General features: G+C 35.2%; 1 protein-coding gene across 1 annotated transcript; it reads left to right on the forward strand.

Moving 5' to 3' along the window:
* The first annotated feature begins 636 nt into the window (after positions 1-636).
* Positions 637-26,127, forward strand: LOC138332219 (von Willebrand factor D and EGF domain-containing protein-like). The gene is made up of 20 exons (XM_069280224.1): positions 637-739; positions 1,500-1,892; positions 2,169-2,225; positions 2,624-2,904; positions 3,065-3,157; positions 3,373-3,517; positions 4,027-4,223; positions 14,461-14,537; positions 16,276-16,339; positions 17,492-17,695; positions 17,905-18,125; positions 18,800-18,941; positions 19,404-19,506; positions 19,852-20,027; positions 20,907-21,175; positions 21,577-21,682; positions 23,444-23,552; positions 24,792-24,919; positions 25,215-25,332; positions 25,930-26,127. The coding sequence occupies exons 1-20, from the start codon at positions 703-705 to the stop codon at positions 26,109-26,111; spliced, it is 3,102 nt and encodes a 1,033-aa protein (XP_069136325.1). The 5' UTR covers positions 637-702; the 3' UTR covers positions 26,112-26,127.
* The last annotated feature ends 721 nt before the right edge of the window (positions 26,128-26,848 follow it).

A 26,848-nucleotide genomic window follows, 5' to 3' on the forward strand; every position in this document is an offset into this window, starting at 1 on the left:
AAGAATCATGTGAAAGGTTTACGCTCGTCATCATAATGTCCAAACCATAACAAACACTCACTGTGACACACGTGCTTCAGAACATGTATTATGTTGACACAGCGTGATTTTCCTTTGAGACGATAACCCCAAATTGGCCTTGTCTCTATACCAGTACAGTTATATAGTGGCATGGTGCCAGCCCTTGTCTAATCACATTTTAATTTAAGCCAAGGATTTTTTCTCTGTTTTTAAATTATATCTACCAGTTTGAGAAAGGTCATACTAATTTATTTTTAGATACAAATTTCATACAATATGGTTACTGTCAGGATAAGTACATTGACAATATAACATTGCTCATGCCATAATATGCCAAATAAGTTTTAATCTGAAGACCTTTTAGTCTATAGGGTTTAATCGTATGTACCAGTATGGAGACCTACAACTGTCCAAAGGCCTCGCCATTAGGCAGTAAATGGACAACATTTCAGAGTGATACGCCGGATTTATCTCCCCCTGTCTTACAAAGAAATATAGAAAGTTGTCAGTTAAAGATAATAATTTGCAGGAACAAGTCAAAAATAGTGTCTTATATATATACACATGTCATTCGGTACATTATACACCGCAAGCACTAAGATATAACAAAGTACTTTGTGCTTTCTTATCTCTTTGTTTAAATAGCTGAGGATAGGATAGTCCATTTCAGTGATATTTGGAATGGTGCTGGAGATAGTATCAGTGTTGATCGCAGCACGTAAGTTCTGCTTTGATTAATGTCAATAGCTAATGATTTTTGGTACAAAGAACGGTTGTATTTGTTTTTAACTCGAGATATTTTCATATTGTTCGCAAACGCATATTTGCAATTCCTTTCGTCATAAAATTGAGATGACTATAAATCTTAGCAATCTTATGGGGATTCATTTAGCAAACTTCCATACAAAATATGTTTTTTATGAAAAAAAAACAGCAATAAAATCATCAAACAAATACACTTATAAACTCCACTTAATTATTTAGCAAATTTCAAGACCTGACCTTGATTGAAAAGACTGAATCGAAGGGAATCCAATGTGATAGGCCATTAGCGAGCGATTGTGCGATAAGCTAATAATTCCTATTTGGGATATATTTATACACAGGCAATATTTCTCCACATGAATTTTAGGCGGAACGGGGCAAAAAAGTGAATTTCACGTGAAACGGCCTCTACGTGAAAATAATTCACGCGAAATTCACGTGAAGATATATTGCCACTAAAAGTGTAGAATAGTATTGGTTTATAACTGTAATTCCAATATTACTATATGTCTATTGCATGTAATAGCATTTCTAAATGGTTTTATAAGTATAGTGTCGCTGATAAATCAGAGAACGCATAGCTTTCTGGAACACACTACTGTACGTAACCTTTATGATAATACTCCCATACATCGTACTGTTTTGACATGACTTTCGTTTTATGATATTTATTGGTTACATTTTTGCGGACGTCATTTATGTTTCGCCGCCAGTTGCTGTGGTTGCGGCCGATGAATGTACGTCATATCAAAATCTAACAGAGCCACATCGAAGTAGGCTATTTGTGGCAGACCTTCACGATAAATACATATGTGACAGAGGATTGGCAACGGGGTGGTACAGGTTCACCAATGGCGACATGCCAACGTCATGCGTTCCAATTTTGCATTGCGGCACACAGGTGCCTATATGGTTAAATGGACAACTACCAACTGTCCCAGGAAACAGCGTTACGCTGCAGGCGTGTTACAACTACAGAAAAAGCTCTGGTGATGGAGACTCTGACTGTTGTCAGGCATCCCATCCAATAGAGGTGAAAAACTGTGGAGGTTATAATGTCTATCATCTCTCAAGAACAAGTTCATGCAATATGGCCTACTGTGCAGGTAAGTCTGTTAACTTGTGCGAGATCATCATAGAATTGGATTTCAATGTTTCAAATAACTCTTCATAAAGCTATAATTGCATATGATATTCATGCAAAATTTTCCATTTTTTATCAATATCCACCCTTCAATAAGCAATTTATGCTTTACTTAAAACTAGAGATTTATTTCGTAATTTAAAGGAAATGTTTCACCGATCAAAGTTGATAGATACCTTTAGCTAGATATATGGTACCTGGAATAATACATACATGTAATGCATCATTATCTTTATAGGTGATAAAAGAGTGTGTAAGATTGGCCAATGGTACGACATATCATCTAATTGTACAGGTATGTAGTGATTACATTGGTCCATGGTGATATACATTGTGGGTACGTCATGCAAGCTTGGGTAATATTGTCACAAGACGTTAATTAAAATGCTCTGATTTTATTGGTAAAAAAAATAAAAAAAAATCACTGAAGACTCAAAAAAGATTTCTGTTACTTTTCAGGTTACCGTAGTTATGATGCTAACGTCTGATGTTCACTACTTTTGTCAAATCTTTTATTTTGATGATGCATTTATATTTCGACGATCTATTTATATTATGTGTGTTTTTGCTCATCCGTTTATAACTTGAATTAAAATAAAAATATACTGTGAAGTGATAATGTCGACCTCTATTTAATGTGCGTTATCGCGTCTTCATTTTCATTTTGCTAGCCTAAGCATTTCTATTTTGCAGACCTTTACCCCAAAATGACACAACCCCCTTCCATTGGTGAGCCTTACATTTGGTCGGGTAATAGGAAATGTAAAACGTGTAACTGTAGGGGTAAAGTCAAAATTCCCTGCATTGTCGACTACCCTAAGACTATAACAGATGCAGCTTTCGAAGTTACATGGACAGTCAATGGACTTCCGCTCCGTGACACTAACGGAGCGCGAGTTGGACAGAATCTCACTAACGGAGAAAGGGAGGCTGCACTGGACGAAATTTACTTGAAAGGACACATGGACACAGATGTAAGAATGGCAATCAAACATATCCTATGTATTTGTACAACGGGTATAATCAGCCACCATAAAAACAAGCAATGGAATTTGTATTGCGATGTTTTAAATACAATCATGTAACATTCTAAATGATATAGAGATGCTGAACTGTATTTTCTCATACTTACAGCTTCGTTGCGAGGTGCGGTCCTACAATGGAAGTAGCTATATAGGACCTAAGAGCGATACGCTGACAAGTAACCCATTCTGGGTCGGGATACGGGTATTTTTGTTTGTTTTAAATTCCATTTCAAAATTTTAGATATTTTATTATTCTAAAAAATGAAATCTACATAGCATATTGCGTCGATCTGATTAAGGGACAGATTAAAAAAAGAGTGGAATTTCTTTCATAATGTCTTTTTGATGTCGATTGTTAAAAAGGTAACGACTTCTCCTGATGACTGCATTCAAAATTAGAGCTTTTACTTATAACAGAAACACAACAATTCGTTGACGGTAGACGAGAAAGGACAAGAACAAGAGGTTACCATAGAATCAACGGTTCCGATCCCATGCAACAGTCTACGCCAGGAGGACTGTCTTCTGCATGTAAAAATGCAGACCAGTGCCGACCCTTATGGTATAGTATATTACATGTATAGGTATTCTAGCTACATGTGTATAATTAAATGCGATATCACTATGATAAGTTTCTATGACATTTTAACACTTACATTTGTACTACCATAACTCGCTATCACATCAAGCGGTGAGAATTTGCGGGTGCTTTATTTTCGCTATATTCGAGTCATAATCAAAATCCGCGAATTCTAAGCACCATATAAACATACATCATTATCGATTAAATTCAATAATTATAGATGTAGTGAACCGCGAAATTCAACCTGTGAGAATATGCTTTGTTCCGGAAACCATGGCATCATCCCGCAAAAACGCTATACCACACACATTTAGATTCATTCGATATAAAGAAGTGATGAATACATATACGATAGCACGATCATATACGGTATATATTTTTCGAAGCATACATATTGTTCTGTACTAGACAAAATGTTACAGTGTTGTGAAGAATTGGTAGTAAATACGATATGTTGTATGTAAAATGGTACTTGAAATTGTTTCCAGACATCTCGTCAGACAATTGTGTATACAATCTGACTTGCGATCCGAATACCCACACATATTCTACCACTATCAAGGTTGTCGCTACTCGGGATTTCGTCACTGATGGTGATCAACAACACGTTCTCGCATTCGAACCAATGAATGATTTCAGTAGATTTGACACTATGTGGGAAGGATACACTATGTCTCCAATTCAGGTATACTTAAGCTACCGAGGTCTTGGTAAATGAGCGAATTGGCCCGAACATTGGAAATATTTTGCCTATACTGTACGATTTTCTTTTTTGTCATATATTTACAAAGGTACATACTTAGAGGTTACACAACGAGTAGTTGTTGGATATGGAATTTAATCTACACGACTGATTATTTTTAAAAGTTACAAAAGACATGAGCTTTGGCGAGTGTCTTTTGTAACTTTTAAAAATAACTTACGAGTGTGGAATAATTTCCATATCCATCAACCACGAGTCGTGTGACCTGTTTCTAATACAACTGCATCCGCTTTTAGCCGATAGAAATCCGACGAAGATAAGGTAACGCGTGTTTGCCGAGATATACGCTAATAGGATGTGATATTTTCATCAGGAAATAGGCACTAATTAATATTCAAAAGTCATACTTTGATAAAGAATCCATATAAATATATATTTTTCTAAATGGAGACAACTTTAAGATGAAATACATTTCATTTGACGTATTATTAAATTCGATTTTGTAGTGTTACTTCAACAATATAACACTCATTGTGGGACTATATAAAAACATGCTCACAGCGTAACTGGGCAGTCTACTTCCCGCCAAAAATCATCAAGCCATTGTAACCAAGTTCAAGTCCGTTTCGGAATCGTTTAAGCTACAAAACCCACCAGTATCATCATTTTCCGACAAACCGAGTTGCAGATTGTATACCACACACAGACACGTAACGTATTTGACACAACAACCACGTCACCTACTGTACGCTTTCCAACAGCAGTCTTGGCGTCAATGCAAGCCGTGATCACAACGTTGCATGACGTCACTCGATTATTGATGAAGTTGACAAATGATGACGTGACACTGAGAAATAAGTAGCTCGGTCAAAATTCACCGTGTCAGCCAATCGTAATTCGTATAGAGTTTATACGACGTAAAAATTGTTAATCAACAGTTGCATCGTTTATTTGATACCCTGAGAGTTGAATAACACCACATAATGTGGTAGAAACGTTACTACTTTAATTCACTTTTAACGTAAATATATATTGGTTTTTCTGTAAGCTTTTGCCGAAAATCAATAGAGTATTTGCATTTATAGTTTAACTTCAATCTGTAATGAATAATTTTGACTTAAACTCAATACATTTTTAATCATTCAATTGGTTCATATCTTTTTATTCATTAACACCGCTCTCGCTTTCTATCTGTGTCGATTAGAACATCAAAGATATCTATTGAGAAATCATTGTATATATGCCAATATCCGAGTTGCCTTTCGGCCTGATTTTAGGATTTTTTAAAAGACAAACATATAAGTACTAGTGGGGCAACACCTTAAGGGGTGTTGCGAATGAAATGAGAGACGCTAAATACAATGAATTGAAAACTCATGACAATTCTCCGAAAGAAGTGCAAGTATGCGCATTGGATCTAACTACCATAGCGGGCGACACCTGTATGGAGGATTGCCGCCAAGAGAGCGGTTCAGCTTAGGAAACAATATCGCGCGAGTAAAGTCATTTTACGATTTTAGTCTATTTGACCCTTGTAACTGTGACCTTGAATAAAGGTCAAGGTCATTAATTTGATCAAACTTATAATTAGTAGCCCTTCATCCAAGCATGCTACAAACATAATAGATGTACCATGCACATGGCTACAAGCCAGTCAATTATTGATAGAGGAGTCATTTGAAGATTATAACCCATTTGACACTGTGGCCTTAAAAACTGGTACAATATAGCTAATTCTTTCACGACTTATCCTAAACGTCGGAACGTACATGTAGTTCAATTCTTTTACAACTTATCTTAATCTTCGGAAGGTAGTCCTATTCTTTTACCTATTGGAGGTGAAATAAAATTAGCGCTCCCAATTCAAACATGATAGTTTGATTCTTTGACGACTCAACTTAATCTTCGAAAGGTAGTCCTATTCTTTTACATAATCTTCGAAAGGTAGTACTATTCTTTTACAACTTATATTAATCTTCGGAAGATAGTCCTATTCTTTTACATCTCAACCAAATCTTCGGAAGTATATTTTAATTACCAATCAAAAAGTCCCTGAATGTACACATTAACACACCTTTATGGTGAACAAAATAGGTTACAAGATTTTAAATAAAAATGTATAGTAATAAGCTTCTACAATGAAATGAAGAAAAAATCCCAATGTCATGATTACATAATATTTCAATTTGATCCTGACATATGGCTTCATATTCTCTCAAAAGGGACAATTCTGAATATGCATTCAATATGCATTAAAAGTTGTGTTAATTTATATTGGAATAAAGCGGTTCGTATGAAAATTAAGTTGTAATTGGTATCACTATGACCTGCTTACAGATATATGTACCGTGTATTGATCCGTGTTTGAAATACAAAGAACAGTTTGCTCTCCAGAATTATAATTGGTAGGCCGAAACTGAACCCAACCACATCAGTGTAGAAATGTCCACAACTACTCAAATCACTATAAATATAGTGTTTAATATACAGAAAAACTGCTATTCTACTTACATATTAATAATATTTTTACTTAAATCCATGATGAGGACCAGTGGGGGGGGGGGGTTAAGAATTTCCGTGTTAAAGTAAATACAGGGCTTTTTCTCACTGCATTGGGAATAGGCCTGAGGCTTTGAATTTAGGAAAATGCGCGACAAACCAGGATTTGGGAAAAATTATGAAATATGAAGTAAATCATAACGAATAAGATTTTTTATTTTCTATGTAGTTTATGTACTTTTCTGAAGCCAGTTCACAAATATTTAAAGTCTTAACCAAAGTTTTAAGTTCATGCAATATTTTTGGATAGTTTTCAAGAAATTTTGATTTTTGGAAATTTAAGACTTGAATTGGGAAAAATTTAGAGGTTTTGCCATGGGGAATGGGGCTGATTTTCGAGTATTTTTTATGACCCATGTAATATCAGGTGTCTAGGCCTCTAGGTAATCTATTTGAATCATGTGGCCTTGAATTAAGGTCATGGTCATTCATTTGAACAAAGTGACCCGTCAAACTTAGTAGCCCTTCATCCTAGCATATCACATACATGTAGTTATCAGACAACATCATCAGTATACATGTATATATATAATCATATGGACAGTATCTATGATGTCATAAATACTCAATGACATCACCAATATCAGCACAAATCCTTATACTTACATTGTTAATTTATTCTGCAATATATATTTGTACTTTTTCTGATTTATAAAAAATTAAAAATGGCATCAAAGAAGTGGAAATATCATGCATATGACATCACAAGTTTTGAATTCTTACTTTGGAAATATGCATTTTCATAAATAATTATTTAAATGTCTCCACTACCCACATTTCATCAAAAAATTCTATTAAAAATTTCCAATCAGTGAATCAATGGATATACATGTACATGTATACATCTGTTTGTGTTTTCTATAAAATTTGTCAGTAGGGGAGATAACTCCATAATTGCAGGGGATTTTGAGCACCAGCCAGCACTTAAGCTTAAGCTTGCCAAAAATGATATTTGTTTCCAGAATATAGCTAAATGAGACATTCTTAATCAAAATTTATGTGCAAATACAATGTACATTGTATGTTTGTATAGCAGTGATCTACATGTAGCTTCAAATATTAATGTAAGAAAAACATTGTATTATATGTTTCAACATTCAGCATTATGCCATGGTTTTTGCCATGTGTGTTTTGTACAATAATTTTACGAAAGGGCTTAGACTATTCAGCTTTCTAGAATAATATCTATATGTTAAATATTCAAGATTTTTTTTCTTCAAAATACCAAGTGTACATGTTTCTAAATAAAAAAAAAATAAAAAAAATATTTATGGAAGAAATGTAAAGAAAATCAAATTTGTTCAGTAGCTGTGTTAATAGATAATGGAATCAGTGGTTTTTTTGTGGGTTTTTTATACACATACATGATTATATTAGGGTCCGGTATATAATCTTTATATACATGTACTTCACTTTTAGTGTTAAACTTTCGTTCAACTTCTGTAACTGCATGTATATGCTATGTATAAACAAAACATCTTGTGTATACATTGAACATATATACATACTGGTATATATCTCTACATGTAACGTACTAGAACTTAAGTCTCTTATCTTTGTTGGGGTTTTATTCAATGTTTACAACTTTTATTCGTTCAGTTACTGCTCATCTTCCATTTCACACATTTGGACGTGCTAGGTTTAGATGCTCAAGGAAAGCCAGAGTACCCGGAGAAAAACCATGGACCAGTAGTACCTAACAACTTACTGCCCCACATGGGATTCAACTCGCAATTGGTTTCAGAGGTGGAGGGCTAGTGGTATCATGTCTGAACTTCTTAACCATTCACAAACCATATACAATTATGGTCTATGTATGTGGAGGGATAAATCTTGAATTGCCTCCCTTGAAAGAGTTATTTATATTTTCTTGAGGGCAAAGCAATGCTAAATGGTTCCTGACACATAAGGACATAATGAATATAAATTAATTAAGCAATAAACCTAGTATATATTGTGTAAAATAAAACTGTAATAAATAATTTAACAAGAATTTCCTTAACACTAAGTATTGATGGTGTAATATTATCAATACAATGGTCCACTACACATGTACATGTACATGTATATATATATGTGATATGCGAAACAAATTGCACAAACTTTATGTGTTATCTGTATCAGACATGATGTGTGGTGTCTGCACATGGCGTATATGTATGCACGTGCACACTGTTGGTATGTTGTCAATCACACTCATTAATATGCACATGTACATTCCTTAATTGTTAACCGATTGAAGTAATTGGACGATATCCGTAATCAATCGGTTTGTCTGTCGAATTAAAATAGTGAGAATAACTTGAAGCCAGGCCTGTTCTGTTTACATATTTAAAATTCTGGAAACCATGTCTGTTCTGTTTTACCCATGCATTTACTCATAGGAATTGTTTTAATATCAATATGAAATGAGAGACGTAAGGTGCGATAACAGAGTTATCGTTCCTTCGGAACGAATGTTAACCACGACGATTTTAACCTACCAACACGCTTATAACCGCAAGTTGGGTAATAAGGAAATTGACAGAAAGTTTTTAATGATATTTTACAGTTAAGTAAATCCAGGCGTGATCTATCTTCTGAGATAGTTGTTGACTCTACGAAAATTCATTTGAGGGAGAAATTTTGGGTCAAACAGGCAAAAATCGACATTTTCACCGCTAGTTTCTGTTTAATTCGTCCTGTTGAATTTAATGATACAGTAGATGAACAGAAATTATCAGTAGTAAAAAGGTGATGTTTTTCTGAATAAAATGGTTCCTTTAAGTCTTTAATAGGTGCCACAAAACTCCAACACGGTGGTCTCGAAATTAGGTATATTTTTGACGTTGATCAGGAATTTCCCCATAGAATGTTCTAGAAGGTTCTCGAAGCGTCTACATACATGTATGACGTCATTTCCGGAAATCCCAATATTGTGTATTGAGCCGGTTCGTGAATGTTGAAGCCGCCTTCGCTGTTCAAGTTAAGTATCCAATATAAGGCAAGTAGTTATGCATTTCATGTTTTGTAGACACTGGATCACTATCGTTGGATATGAGTATTATTTCATGTGTAATATTTGATGTGAAGAGTTTGTTGTTGTCTGATTTGATTGTTTTTGTAAGCCTGCAGTTCAGAGTGTTAGGCCTACTGTTAATTAAAAATATAACACGCGACTGACTGACAACAGAACCAAAGCGTTTCAAATCATAGCTTGAAAACTGTCAGTTGTACTTGCTCTGAGACAGATGCTGTTTGAATATACGTTACTGCTAATATAGTGTTTGATTGTGTAATTAAATTGCTACATAAGCCATAGTTGACGCTTGTTTAGATTGTTTTTTTATAACTGTTTACAACTGCAGCCAGTCTAAAAATAGCACCGAGCTTCACCTGTGTGTAGTCCGCGATCCGTTGACGAGTCCAGCACTAGGCCTAATAATGCATTAGTGCTGTAGTTAACAATTTGAAGACTTTTAATGAATTTCACTGACAGTGTGTCAGGACATTTCGATTTCCTGACCATGTCTTGATGACATGGTTTTTGTAGGGTCCTAATTATATGATATTAAAACAATTCCTATGAGTAAATGCATGGGTAAAACAGAACAAACATGGTTTCCAGAATTTTAAATATGTAAACAGAACAGGCCTGGCTTCAAGTTATTCTCACTATTTTAATTCGACAGACAAACCGATTGATTACGGATATCGTCCAATTACTTCAATCGGTTAACAATTAAGGAATGTACATGTGCATATTAATGAGTGTGATTGACAACATACCAACAGTGTGCACGTGCATACATATACGCCATGTGCAGACACCACACATCATGTCTGATACAGATCACACATAAAGTTTGTGCAATTTGTTTCGCATATATGTACATGTACATGTGTAGTGGAACATTGTATTGATAATATTACACCATCAATACTTAGTGTTAAGGAAATTCATGTTGAATTATTTATTACAGTTTTATTTTACACAATATATATGTACTAGGTTTATTGCTTAATTAATTTATATTCATTATGTCCTTATGTGTCAGGAACCATTTAGCATTGCTTTGCCCTCAAGAAAATCTAAATAACTCTTTCAAGGGAGGCAATTCAAGATTTATCCCTCCACATACATAGACCATAATTGTATATGGTTTGTGAATGGTTAAGAAGTTCAGACATGATACCACTAGCCCTCCACCTCTGAAACCAATTGCGAGTTGAATCCCATGTGGGGCAGTAAGTTGTTAGGTACTGTTGGTCCATGGTTTTTCTCCGGGTACTCTGGCTTTCCTTGAGCATCCAAACCTAGCACATCCAAATGTGTGAAATGGAAGATGAGCAGTAACTGAACAAAAAAAAGTTATAAACATTGAATAAAACCCCAACAAAGATAAGATACTTAAGTTCTACATGTAACGTTACATGTAGATATATACCAGTATCTATATAAACAATGTACACACAAGATGTTTTGTTTATACATGGCATATACAGTTACATACGTAATCTTTATATACATGTACTTCACTTTTAGTTTTAAAAGTGAAATAGTGTCAAATGGGTTATAATCTTCAAATGACTCCTCAATCAATAATTGACTGGCTTTGTAGCCATGTGCATGGTACATCTATTATGTTTGAAGCATGCTGGGATGAAGGGCTACAAATTATAAATTTGATCAAATGAATGACCTTGACCTTTATTCAAGGTCACAGTCACAAGGGTCAAATAGACTAAAATCGTAAAATGACTTTAATCGCGCGATATTGTTTCCTAAGCTGAACCGCTCTTTTCGCGGCAATCCTCCATACAGGTGTCGCCCACTATGGTAGTTTAATCGACAGAATAGATCCAATGCGCATACTTGCACTTCTTTCGGAGAATTGTCATGAGTTTTCAATTCATGGTACTTAGCGTCTCTCATTTCATTCGCAACACCCCTTAAGGTGTTGCCCAACTAGTACTTAGGACCCCACAAAAACCATGTCATCAAGACATGGTCAGGAAATCGAAATGTCCTGACACACTGTCAGTGAAATTCATTAAAAGTCTTCAAATTGTTAACTACAGCACTAATGCATTATTAACAGTTATAAAAAACAATCTAAACAAGCGTCAACTATGGCTATACCAATTACAATTTAATTTTCATACGAACCGCTTTATTCCAATATAAATTAACACAACTTTTAATGCATATTGAATGCATATACAGAATTGCCCCTTTTGAGAGAATATGAAGCCATATGTCAGGATCAAATTGAAATATTATGTAATCATGACATTGGGATTTTTTCTTCATTTCATTGTAGAAGCTTATTACTATACATTTTTATTTAAAATCTTGTAACCTATTTTGTTCACCATAAAGGTGTGTTAATGTGTACATTCAGGGACTTTTTGATTGGTAATTAAAATATACTTCCGAAGATTTGGTTGAGATGTAAAAGAATAGGACTATCTTCCGAAGATTAATATAAGTTGTAAAAGAATAGGACAACCTTTCGAAGATTATGTAAAAGAATAGGACTACCTTTCGAAGATTAAGTTGAGTCGTCAAAGAATCAAACTATCATGTTTGAATTGGGAGCGCTAATTTTATTTCACCTCCAATAGGTAAAAGAATAGGACTACCTTCCGAAGATTAAGATAAGTTGTAAAAGAATTGAACTACATGTACGTTCCGACGTTTAGGATAAGTCGTGAAAGAATTAGCTATATTGTACCAGTTTTTAAGGCCACAGTGTCAAATGGGTTATAATCTTCAAATGACTCCTCTATCAATAATTGACTGGCTTGTAGCCATGTGCATGGTACATCTATTATGTTTGTAGCATGCTTGGATGAAGGGCTACTAATTATAAGTTTGATCAAATTCATGACCTTGACCTTTATTCAAGGTCACAGTTACAAGGGTCAAATAGACTAAAATCGTAAAATGACTTTACTCGCGCGATATTGTTTCCTAAGCTGAACCGCTCTCTTGGCGGCAATCCTCCATACAGGTGTCGCCCGCTATGGTAGTTAGATCCAATGCGCATACTTGCACTTCTTTCGGAGAATTGTCATGAGTTTTCAATTCATGGTACTTAGCGTCTCTCATTTCATTCGCAACACCCCTTAAGGTGTTGCCCCACTAGTATTACACATGAAATAATACTTATATCCAACGATAGTGATCCAGTGTCTACAAAACATAAAATGCATAACTACTTACCTTATGTTGGATACTTAACTTGAACAGCGAAGGCGGCTTCAACATTCACGAACCGGCTCAATACACAATATTGGGATTTCCGGAAATGACGTCATATGTAGACGCTTCGAGAACCTTCTAGAACATTCTAGAACATTCCATGGGGAAATTCCTGATCAACGTCAAAAATATACCTAATTTCGAGACCACCGTGTTGGAGTTTTGTGGCACCTATTAAAGACTTAAAGGAACCATTTTATTCAGAAAAACATCACCTTTTTACTACTGATAATTTCTGTTCATCTACTGTATCATTAGATTCAACAGGACGAATTAAACAGAAACTAGCGGTGAAAATGTCGATTTTTGCCTGTTTGACCCAAAATTTCTCCCTCAAATGAATTTTCGTAGAGTCAACAACTATCTCAGAAGATAGATCATGCCTGGATTGACTTAACTGTAAAATATCATTAAAAACTTTCTGTCAATTTCCTTATTACCCAACTTGCGGTTATAAGCGTGTTGGTAGGTTAAAATCGTCGTGGTTAACATTCGTTCCGAAGGAACGATAACTCTGTTATCGCACCTTACGTCTCTCATTTCATATTATAGTTCTAAACCAAAACTTATGTGTTAAAATATCCATACAAATGAGATTTTTTCGCAACTGTATAGGGACGATAATTGGGTGGATATGTATTAATGATCATTTCAGCAATGGCAAAATAAATTTAAATTGATAAAGTTGATGTATACATTACATGACGCTGTGTCTAGATGAATTATTGTTTTGTGAAAGGGCATTCCTATAGTTTCAAACTCACCAATTACCTTGTAAACAAATGATATTGTTTCTTGATAAATACCAGTTATATATAACTCGAGTGAGGTGATAACTTGGACATTTTCTCGGGGGCGAAGCATGAGTGAAAAATATCAAAGTTTCCACCTCACGAGATGAAATGTTACTGGTATTCATCAAGAAACAAGGTATATTCTACTTATTACATTTGCTTTCTCGCTTCCATTTACAGAAGACTATCACTACTAGCTCCGTCAAGGTTATTCCGCCATTATATTTTACAGAATTATTTATCCTTGCGATTATTACGTCGTCTTTTTGTGAGCAAAACGTCATATTTCTACTCAAGCATAAGACGTCATTTTTGTGCACAAACTTATGATGTAACATTAAAAAGATATTTTCACTGTCAATGCTGCATTCCGATTGGTCAAAAGCGAGTACAATTATCAAAAGTGATATTTTCACTCCAGAAAAATAATATGTTTTCACCATAAAGCCTTATATTTCACTGCGAAAAATGTAATTTAATATAGATAATTGTTGCTAGTGTTTATCGTTTCTGAATTATTATTTAGAATACCTGCTTATCACAATAAATGTTACATTTCATATTGTTTGATTTTCCTGGTGACTTCTTTGTTAATTGCCTATATGGTTTCTCTATATAGATCCGATCAAGGGATAGACCTCATGCCACCTGTCAGGCTGTGAGTGATCCGCATGTAGTCCAGTTGGACAGCAATAAGTAAGTATATGAGTGATATGATATGAGTGATATGATTGATATCAGACATGTAAGAATGAGGGGATATGAGTGAGGTCAGACAGGTAAGAATGATGTGGTATTAGTGAGGTCAGACATGTAAGACTGAGGTGGTATGAGTGAGGTCAGACAGGTAAGAATAAGGGGATATGAGTGAGGTCAGACAGGTAAGAATGAGGTGGTATGGGAATATGGGTGAGGCTAGACAGATAAGAATGAGGGGATATGAGTGAGGCCAGACAGGTAAGAATGAGGTGATATGAGTGAGGTCAGACATGTAAGAATGAGGTGATATGAGTGAGGTCAGACATGTAAGAATGATGGGATATGAGTGAGGTCCGACAGGTAATAATGAGGGGATATGAGTGAGGTCAGACAGGTAAGAATGAGGTGAAATGAGTGCAGCCAGACAGGTAAGAATGGGGTGATAGGAGTGAGGCCAGACAGGTAAGAATGAGATGATAGGAGTGAGGCTAGACAGGTAAGAATGAGGTAATATGAGTGAGGTCAGACATGTAAGAAGGGGATGATATGGGGATATGGGTGAGGATAGACAGGTAATAATGAGGGGATATGGGTAAGGTCAGACATGTAAGAAGGGGGTGATATGGGGATATGGGTGAGGACAGACAGATAAGAATGAGGGGATATGAGTGAGGTTAGACATATAAGAATGTGGGGATATGAGTGAGGTCAGACAGGTGAAAAGGAGGGAATGTGGATGAGATCAGACAGATAAGAATGAGGGGATATGAGCGAGACCAGACAGGTAAGAATGAGGGGATATGAGTGAGGCAAGACAGGTTAGAATGAGGGGATATGACTGAGGCCAGACAGGTAAGAATGAGGGATATGATTGAGGCCAGACAGGTAAGAATCAGGTGATATGAGTTGGGCAAGACAGGTAAGAATTGAGTGAGGCCAGACAGGTAAGAATGAGGGGATATGATTGAGGCCAGACAGGTAAGAATGAGGGGATATGATTGAGGCCAGACAGGTAAGAATGAGGGGATATGATTGAGGCCAGACAGGTAAGAATTGAGTGAGGCCAGACAGGTAAGAATGAGGGGATATGAGTGAGGCAAGACAGGTAAGAATGAGGGGATATGAGTGAGGCCAGACAGATAAGAATGATGGGATATGAGTGAGGCCAGATAGGTAAGAATGAGGGGATATGAGTGAGGCAAGACAGGTAAGAATGAGGGGATATGAGTGAGGCCAGACAGATAAGAATGAGGTGATATTGGTGAGGTCAGACGGATAAGAATGAGGTGACATTGGTGAGGCCAGACAGATAAGAATGAGGTGATATGAGTGAGGCCAAACAGATAAGAATGATGTCATATGGGTGCGGTTTAGTATCATTACAATTGCATTTTTCATTAATTAATTTGGTTTTGGTTATTATAAGCTTAATTTTCTATTAACAGCCAGGGTCATTTAAGGACGTGCCGGGTTTGATGGTGGAGGAAAGCCGGAGAACCCGGAGAAAAATCTTCTATCAGCGGTCATTACCTGGCAACTGCCCTACATGGGATTCGAACCCGCTTGTGGTTATGTGTCGTTACATCTTAACCACTCGGTCACCGCGGCCCCTCATTTATTAATCTACGTGGTTGCAATCATATAAGGGTAGAATTTAACGTTGAAAATACAAATATATGTTTTATCCTAATTTCCACCTGCACGATATTACACGAAACTTTTGTTTCATTGACAGAACCATTGACGTTTTCAAAGATGGGAACTTACTCTTATACAGAAGTAAAGCCAGAAAATTCGAGGTAATACTGATTTAGGTTTTTCGAACTATGTCAATACCAGAAATTCCTGCGAATTTATGATACTTATTTTATATTATAAAACAATGAAAATATCGACTTCCCGACCTATTGAGTGGAGGAAAGGAGAGTGGTAAACTCTATATCTTAGATCCCCGCACAAATACAACGACGAGATATGTCAGCACTCCCCAGAAAAAACTACACAAAACAAAAAGAAACGAACAAAAACACTTTTTTAAAACATACGTATTGAAATACACTACACTCATTATTATAAGACTCTTTCATATATTATGTAGATATGATGGGTAGGGATATTCTACCCAAGGTCATAAAATGATGTAAAACCCAAGGCTTTTTTTGTCGATGGTTTCATAACATTTTGTGATACCGGTTAGGCCATAATATACACATCCTTCATATCTTTTTGTTACGTGTAATTTTTCTCACACCTCGACGTTTTTATTACTATTTTACAAAATCTAGCCATGTTTAAAATTTTGCATTTAAAAACCTAATAGTATGCTAAAACCGCCACTGCAAGACAGTTTTCGATACGTTATATCTAATGCAAATTGCGGTGTTCGCCTCCCACACAGTAAAAACAGTCATAATTAGCTTGAATCGACTCCAAAAGAATGTCATGGTTATATCAATTTCATAAAGATATCCGTAGCTAAGAATTTGTGTTTAAATAAAGATGGAAAATCCTGATATTTAAGCAAGCTTTAGAGAATTGCTAATTGGGTTTATCAAATCTACTGTTAAAGAGTGAAAAAACAATTTACTCAATTTTACCGAACTTTTTTACATTGAATCTGACCCACGACATCGTGTAAAATTACATAATAAACACGACTCGTCGTTCGATATGTACGTGGGTTCCTCATCAGCATTACTTATAACATAGGTCGTGCTTAAATACAGCTTAGGTTTGTTTGTTTGTTTTAGTACAAGACAATGATCAAAACATTGTTGGCATACACTTGCACTACAAACATGTAATCCACGATATTTAAAGCTTTTTTACAGCACACTTTCAGGATTTAGATAAATACAAAAGTCATAATAAGATACCGATACAATCGGCCCATCGTTTATTATTGCAACTGGCTTTGTATGGTTTTGATTAAATCCAATGTTTTGTCTTAGGTCCAAATAAAAACTGGGACATGTGGAGGCCATTGGAAACAGTGTACTTGTGGGATTTTTGCCCGTGAGGGGAATGATATGATACAAATAGATGTATGTCAAAGAGCCCAAGCTCCCCTGACCGCTCCGAATATAATATATCCATTTGGGCACTTTACTGAGGGCACGACAATCGACCCGAGCCCTGATCACAAAACACTACATGTAAGTAACACAGATTATATAGAGATCGTTAAATGGAAATAACACTGTCTGTATAATTCCATTATTATAAGTAACCCTTCAATATGTAGATCCTTCTGTAATTTTTTTTCTTCGTATTTCACTTTAGCTACAGCAATTGCAGTCTGTGCTACTATTGTCTTTTTTCGACTTTGATTTCATGGAGATGTTTGTATTGACGTTTTCTGTAGATTAATTTCCCTTCTGGAGCGATACTAACGGTTTCTATGCATCTGCACAAAGACGGCAAAGTGAAAATAAGTTTCCTAAATACATATCTAAAGTTGCCGACCGATGATATTGGGAACTCGGAAGGACTGTGTGGTACATTCGATGGAGATCCGACAAACGATATGTTGGGCAGTGATGGATATCAACATCCAAATCAAACAGATTTCTCTAATTCCTGGGTGTAAGTCTTAATGGTGTTTTAAAGCACACGTTATGTTAATACTGTTACCGTACTTATTTTTAAGGTAGTTTTATTTTAGCGGTTTTCGCGCTGTCGATGAAGCTCTAGCTAATTCTTGTACATCACTAAATTTTGTTTAAACGGTACATCATGTGTCACCTGTAAATTGAATTTACATTAATTTTGCATTTGCGCTAAATTTACAGTATCTAAACCTGTCTATATGGTGTTCACGTGTTGCACTGACATTGTATTGCTGGTTCTGTAAAAAAAGTAATTTCAATTGATTCCTCAATACAATGATGCGTCGATGTGCTAGTTTTTGTGTAAGTACATTATATTTTGCTCTTTTTTTGAAACGCATTAATTTGCAGTATCAATCTTTAGAATATTTATGTTGCATTCAGTTATTAGTACTTTGATGATATAATTTCTAGTTAAGACTTTTTTGTAGGTTAGATATTTACTTTAAGGACAGACACATTTCATAATCTACAGTACATATGATGTAAACTTATACATATTATAAAATGTTTCTGTAAATAAAATGTTTACAGCTAGATATATTCTGTAAATCTTAGCATAAGTATTGTTATCAATTTCAAACAAACTCAGTGAAAACAATATCAGTTGACAGCACACATTAAGCATGAAGGATATTCTATAATTAACAGGATTCCTCAAGGTGAAAGTTTTTTTGAAAATCCCCCGAAACACGAAACAACATTTGACCACGGCCAAGAATACTGTCAATGTGAAAACAACACGTTGCAAGCTATCTGTACGAAATCAAAGGCAAAGAACCCACTAGCGCAGGTAAAGTCATTTAGCACATTTTGGCTTATTTCGCTTCATTGTACATCAATTATCTGCACTACGCTTGAATAGTAAGACAAAATAAGCACAACGTGAAGCAGCATCACAAAGCGAGCAATTTTAAAGTGGGCTTCGCGAAAATATCGCTACGCGGACCTATCCACGTTGACAGCAAATTTTAACAAGTCCACTGCATATCTCATACACATATTCCGTCTTTGCATATTACAGAATTATCGCCGTTGTTGATAGATATCCATTATGCCGTTATTTTTTTATTGGCGCAATTTACGTCGTTTTCTTCGAAAAGTATGACGTTACGCTCGCAAACATATGACGTCACAATCAATACTTACCCGCAAGGCAGATAACATAATAACTTTAATATGCAAATAAAGAACATGAACTTGCAAAAGGTACTACATATACATTGCTTTTTAATTTTGCTAACAAACGTTTCAGGTCGGCGGTAAAAAACCTAGGCGCGACTCCGCAACGATAAAATGGGGGATGCCACGCCAACATGACGATTACGCTGAGGAATCCCGAATTTATCAGAAACCAGGTATTTCTTACAATAGCGTAGAAATTAAAAGATTTTGATATTAGTAAAGTCAATAAAGAAAATAACTCAACCTTAGCATCAGATAATTACAGAGACATGTTAATGGGAAAAAAAGATCAGATTGTGGTTGCCATCTTTACGTTACTAGAATTTTGAATCTCAAAAAGGTTGACTTGAAACTCGAAAAAATTCACTCGAAACTCGGCGAGAATTTTATTTTTTAATATATTGATTTTTTTATCATTTTTTTGCATAGCTAAAAAGGTTCAAAACAGAAATACAAATAATATTTTTGCATTGTCAACAAATACAGAAATACAGTAATCGTGGTTGTCTTATTACTAGAAATTGTCAAGAGGAAACAAAGAGCCACTATCACACGTAGTGGAATGACAGAAGCTATGGCTAGGGCGACGTGTACGGACGACATCAGAAACTCTACGCTGTACAACAGATGCCGTAATTTACTACCCACCATTGTGGTGCAGAAATACGTAGACGCATGCGTAGAAGATATGATGGTAAGATTATCATTGTTAAATGTATGAATCCACAACTAAAACCGATATCAGTTTTTTTAAATTGCCTATACTTGGCTACCCGTTATTGCCAAGAATATAGCTTTCTCTGAAAAGGTGTCGGAACATATCAAGCATTTTAAACTCTATCTTACGAAAGGTCTTCATAACCATAATATCGCTTTTTAAGTATGCCATCCTTAAGCATTAATGGAAAGTGTGGAAGCATTAAATGTGTGATTATATATGTACATGTATATATAACTAAAGGTAAACGGGAACGTTTTCCTATCAGGTTCAACACGGATGACAGCCAGCACGTTGTTACTTCGTCCTAGCGTACAAACAGAGAGTTCCCTCTCTTATTCCCAATCTAAAGTTACAAACAATACCATGTTAACTATAGGACGCCATTGTACTATTAAAAACCATGTGGTGATGCTCACATATATGGTATAAACAATACGAGGGTTTCCAGATCCCAAAACGACGTGAGTAAAGCACAATTTACCGTCGATTAGTCACGAAACTCACTTCAAATGATAACGTCATAATCACCGGATGGTGGGACTATATTCGACGGTAAATTGTTCTTTACTTAAGTCGTTTTCGGATCTCGATACCCCTGTATTGAAACATTAAATTTTATTATGATAGTTTGATGTCATGTGAAAAAAAAATAATGCAGATGTGCCATTGATCAAAATGTAAGAAATCAATAAGGAAATCAGCTAATTATTAAAACTTATTTGCTTGTAAAGAAGGTACATCAGCTATCCACTTTAAATTTGAAATAACTTACAACGTATAGCCTGATTTTTTTTTTGGTTTTTGTAATAGTTTTCACAGATATCTCGAGTTTAGTGTGAGTTTACATTGCAGATTACAGACAGTGACATATTTAACATCGGCTATATGAACTCCATAGACTTCCAATGTCAAGACACTGTCCTTCGTGACGTCAGTAATTACGCCATTGGGCCAGATAGAAGAAGAATCCCGCCAGCTGACGTCACAACTCACGTGTGTACAAATCAATGTAACAGGCGTGGGACTTGCCATCAGGGGACATGCGTGTGTCTAACCGGATACGTTGGTGCTGACTGTTCAGTCCCAGCAGGTGTCGCTCCTGCTATCAGCCATTTCCGTGGGTAAATAAGCTTTCTGTCAAGGCTTAGAGGTACATACAGTTTCTTGTGTCATGAATACTATGTGCGTTATATGTATTTTATGACATCTATTTGTCATCTTTACCTACAAAATGCCAAGTGATAAAATTGCGTCCGTTGCTCATATGGATCTGCAACTACTGCTTTTAGAGCTTCATTGATACAAAAAGTAGAGCTCTTTTGTCAAATATAAAACGATATTTTCACACAATCTAAATATTGATGTCAATTGATGTTTTAAATATTAAAAAGCAGAAATTCCAAAAGCTCCCGAATATTTTCATGTACACTTGTTTTTGTATTTAAATTATTCTGTGTAACTTCTTAATGGTTTGCTATTTTCAAATGTTGTCATAAACTTTATAAAAAGGATTATTTTCTAGGAATGGCCTTTGTGACACCAGACACAGAAAGTGTATGAAAGTCCAAGTTATAGCCGAAAATCTGGTATCAGGACCAAATCTCAAATGCAGATACACAAAAGCCGAGGTAAAATATCTTTTCAGAAACCAATGGTATCCATCATACAACGTAACGTACACTACACCTTAATGCCCAATAAATCACCACCTCCTAACCCATATAGCCTTGCAGGTCTGAATATCAATAGCAATATGCTACATGTACTTGCGGTTATTTAGCAGTACTGCTATGCATTAAATAAGAATTCTGAATAAAAACTTTATTAGTCAGTGTGACATAAGTTACCTCAAACTATTGACCTGTTTTCGAATTTAAAATTTACAATTGATACTTTTCAAACAGAACCTGCAATACTATCTTTTTATCAAAAAATTATTTTGAAGAAACTTAGGTTACATTTCTATCATCACGCTGTAACGATTGACACCTTAACTTACATTATCAGTGTAATTAGCTCGTTTTTGTAGTATTTTCTGTGTGATTGACCCTAAGTATATTCATTTTAAATATGCTATATTATCAAGGTTTAACATTTTATCAAATGCAGAACCGAAAGAAAAAAAAAATAAAACACTGGTATACTAGGTCGACTATCGAAGACTTCTTCATATTCAGTGTGATGATAATGATTTATTATAATACACAGTAATACCCCTGGTGGCGACTTTTAATATATACATAACCATATTTAAGTTATTGAAAAAAGCAATATTCATAATCAATAACGAACTTTATGTTTGTGATACATCAAAGCTAAATTAAAAGGTTTATGGTATATTGTCAAAGGAGAAGGTACGTTAAGACTCGAATATGGCCCCAAAATTAATTCTCCAGTAAAGAACAACATATTTTGCCATATAACAGTTGAATACATTTGCTAACACATGACATCCCGAAAATATCCCGCATATGCCAATTATGTTCACTATGACGTAATCAACATGCAGTTTCCCGCCATACTGATTTGTTGATTTACTGATCAATTTGATGACGTCATAGGTGGAACACATCGTGTACATGGTTATAAAAAGTTATGTTTTGATGAATGGCAAGTATGAGAGTATTTATTGATGTGAAACTAATATGGATCAGAATTAATATTTTTCGGCCTGAAACATTAAGGCCAAATACTGGTTCTATCATATCTACTCCTTTGTACTCGTTAAAAGTTAGCAATTATTTTTTAATATTTTTAACAGTAGAGACAAAAGACTAAAGAACGAAAGATAGTTTTTTTAAAGTGAATAGTCGGGCAAAGAAAACCAGTCTAAATGCGTTCATTGGCCTTCCAAAAGTTCTCACATATTAATACGACGGCCAAGTTCTGCTTACGTTTCCCAGTTCTGACCATTAAAGTAAAGGAAAGTTGAAAGCATTGAAAGCGAGGCTGCGTGTAAATGTAACCACGGACATAGTCAGCCGGGAGGACGTATTAGGATTCCTATACTTTAAATTAATTTCTTCGTACGCAGACAGATTTTGGTGAGAGATTTTATTTTTCCATTTCATACGAAATTATACTGGATACATTCACACCATTTTTACCGACTTTAGCCATCCTTGCCCGACTGTTCACTTTAACAAATATAAAAAATAAAAAAGATATGTTAAAAATACCTAGGCTCTTCAACAAAGGCTTTTTATGGGCATCTTGTATTGTGGTTGTTACGAAGATGCTGGAAACATATTCTGGTTGAAAACACCAAATCAGAATAATTTCCTTGATAGATGTAAATTTTATCCCGTGATGATATTTACACATACACCACATACACATATATCATGGATAAGAATAGAAACAAATGTGTATTTACTGTGTTGATACAGGTTGGGGCATATGTACAAACATTTGGAGAATACGTTGATGCTCCGGCCTCGCTTATCAGTTTCCTGGAAGTCGAGTGTAGCCTTCCTGAAAGTCTTGTGCTAAGAAAAGGTAAACAAATCTATTGAAAGAAAATTGAAATTGAAAGGCATAGCTTATCGTATAAGACATTATTTTATCACTGTTAGAGCGCCTTCCTACCTTTGTATAGCCATCTAGGCCATTGATTATAATTGTGTTTATACAATATTGCTAAAACCATGGTTTTTTTTATATAATTTCGTTTTTTTATGCTTCAATGTTATGACATTCTGGGTTAGACAGGTCAACTCAACCAATATATGTAAGGTGACTTTAATGAATACCTTTGAGTACCACACAAGTAATATACGTGTAACTGCATTCAGGAGCTGGGTTGGTTTGATTTGGCCACTATGTGCAACCAAAGAACAAATTACATCCTATTGTAGATATGTACGAGTCAGCGTATTATAATTATCTTATATAGATATCAAACGACGACATACTTAGAGATTTACATTGTTTAGTAGTGTGCACCTAAGGTTGTTTTAAACACGGATTATTGTTACTTCGCTGAAAAGGTAACGCAATAATTAATTTTTCTTTGTTTTCATACCAAATCTGGCTTTCTGATCGGCCAATATTTTTTTTTGCATACCACTATTAAAAAAAATCCGAGAATGACGCGAAACCCCTACGTTATCGTGACGTCACAATAGAGACATTGACGTTGTGTATTGATTCGGAAAAAAGAATCACTTGAAAAGCCACTACAATGTTACATTTAAACATACTTAATTTTAAAACAAACAATTTTTTTTCATACCCCGATAAAATTAAAAAAAATAGTGACATCAATGCTTAAATTAACTACATATTGGCGTGCTTAAATTTTGTATTATATGGTTATTTAGTCTTGTGTGCTGATTAAGCCTTGTATGGTGACTTAGCTTTGTATCATTATTTAACATTGTATAGGTATTCAGCTTCTTATTTGATTTAGCGCACATTTGGAAGCAAATTAATTCATAATAATCAAATACCACACATCTATGCTCTGACAAAATAAAAGTATATAGATAATATTATATTTTTGGCTTGATATTTGAAAAAAGGATTTTCTCGCCATAACGATATTTTTACTGTAAATGTTGAATTCTGATTTGTCAATATTGAGTGAAAATATCAAATCTGAATTGTTCAATAAAACTGACATTTTCAATGTCTTGAAAAATACAACATGTATGTCCACAACCAAACCTTACATGTCACTGTAAAGATTTACTAAATAGTTAGCGTTTGTTGTGAAATTTTGAAATTTTTACGTAGAGAGCAGTATGGATGCCTTCGTGGTTTCGGTAACCACTGATGGGACACTGTACAGTGCTGAACACCCCTTTTTGATTTACGATGGTACCTGTAGGGACTGTACTTCATCCGGAAACTGTACTTTAAAGGTAAGAAAAGGTGTACTGTAGAAACTTATGGCGGACACCGGGTACAGTACTCTGATGCCTAATGGTGGCTGTAACTAGTTTTCTTTTGTCACCACAGGTAACATTCCAACAATGCAGGTAATATTGTACGTTTAAAATACAAGTTGTGCATATTGATATCTATTAAAAAATTTACTTAATTTAGAAACATGGTTTGCTTTTTATCTGTTTTTATCATAACAAAAACGAAATAGAAAGCAAAATAAACAAAAACATGAAATGATAACACATTTAAAATGATAATGGTACGATATAGGCGAATACCTGCGTCATTGGAGGGTTATGTCGACGAGCAGGAGAAGAGAACCGGGAGGGAGGATACTGTGATCCAGCCAAAGATCCCTATTCTTGGACTACAAACTCATTAGCTACAGGTGTGTTTACGTTATATCATTCAGCATTGTTTCTTTCGTATATTCTATATCCATAACCATATTAAGCAAATGTCTTGTTTCGTAGTACCTTGAAATACTTAATACAGTTTCTAGTAACCTGATATGGCATGCTATCATCATAAAATGAAAACTAGTTTAATCCGTACCAACTACGAATCTCTGTACTTTTACATCCGAAAGTGATTTGTTTTATTTCGTTATCAATGTAGGATTGATAGTGTTTATAGTTTATATGGTGGTTATTACGAACACGCATTTGCCAAAGAAATTAATAATGAAGGTTGCTCAATCCAAACCTGATGACATCTGCTGATAACATAAGAACCATATTCGCATAAATTGTGGAATTTTCTCAACAATTCATGGATGACCATAGACAATTTATTCTCTGAAACTAATCACAGGATATGAATTTATTTCTTCAATAACTTAATGTATAAACAAGGTTTTGAATATGTTTTTAGTACTAGTATTTTTGAACTATTTCTTTTACAAACGGTGGAGTAGTATATTTTAGATATATCCCAACAAAATCGCTGATCTGATTACTCTCTTTGCCTCGATACAACCTTACAGAGATCAACCACTACACGGCGGCAGGGTCTGGATGTGAATGTAGCTATGACAACACTAGGTTTGACTGTGCCTGTTGTACTAATGGCGGCTGTCAATGTGGATACTCCAACCACAACATCTGTATCAACTGTAGCCATACATCCATGTGTTCTTCTTATCCGAAAATCATCGTTAGAAATTAAAACAAAACATAATATCTTTTTGACTTATAACTTATATTAGACATTTGATTGAATTTCATTTCACCATGTGGTTTACACTTAATATGTAAAAAAAAACGATGGCAAATGTATGAAGAAATGACAAAATGTCATGAACTATGGTTAAAGATAGACGTTTATCTGCAGAAATGACACATTGGCAGAATTAGATACCTTTCGCACGAGAACCCTTTACATGAAAATCAAAGATTGTGTTTGACCAAGATGTGGCCAAACAGTATTTTTTTAACAAAAAACGAGGAATATCTGCAAGCCACACTAACGGGGTCCTTCCTCGAGTATGAAACGAGTGTCGAATAGGACAGGTCTGGGTACTACAAAATACTGAACAATAGGAAATCAACTCTTGCTAATTCTCGGTTCGGATCACTTACGATCTCTACACCCTTGGACAATCCCAGCGAAAAATATCTGAACCAGTCACAGGCCTGCAATGATTTCCTTTGAAGAATACAGAGAGACGATACCAACTTCAAAATATCATAGCAAACCGCAGTGTACCGTAATACGGATCTTTTGAAGTACATCAAAGGACTAAATTACGTGATCTGTTCTGTAGCCTATAGATTTACTAGGAGATAGTTTAGGGATGTAGAGATCCTAAGTGATCAGAACCCGTGGATTATCGAGGATGGACTCGTCCTTGACTTCCAGGGGTTACGATTACATACGATCTCTACACTCCTGGACTATCTCAT

This window comes from Argopecten irradians, chromosome 1 (assembly GCF_041381155.1).
Source record: "Argopecten irradians isolate NY chromosome 1, Ai_NY, whole genome shotgun sequence".
Lineage (NCBI taxonomy): Eukaryota > Metazoa > Mollusca > Bivalvia > Pectinida > Pectinidae > Argopecten > Argopecten irradians.

Coding starts and splice junctions, on each gene's coding strand:
- LOC138332219 (XM_069280224.1), top strand. CDS start 703: ATGGTGCTGGAGATAGTATCAGTGTTGATCGCAGCAC. Junction 23,553..24,791: donor AAGTCTTGTGCTAAGAAAAG/GTAAACAAATCT, acceptor ATTTTTACGTAG/AGAGCAGTATGGATGCCTTC. Junction 25,333..25,929: donor TACAAACTCATTAGCTACAG/GTGTGTTTACGT, acceptor ACAACCTTACAG/AGATCAACCACTACACGGCG.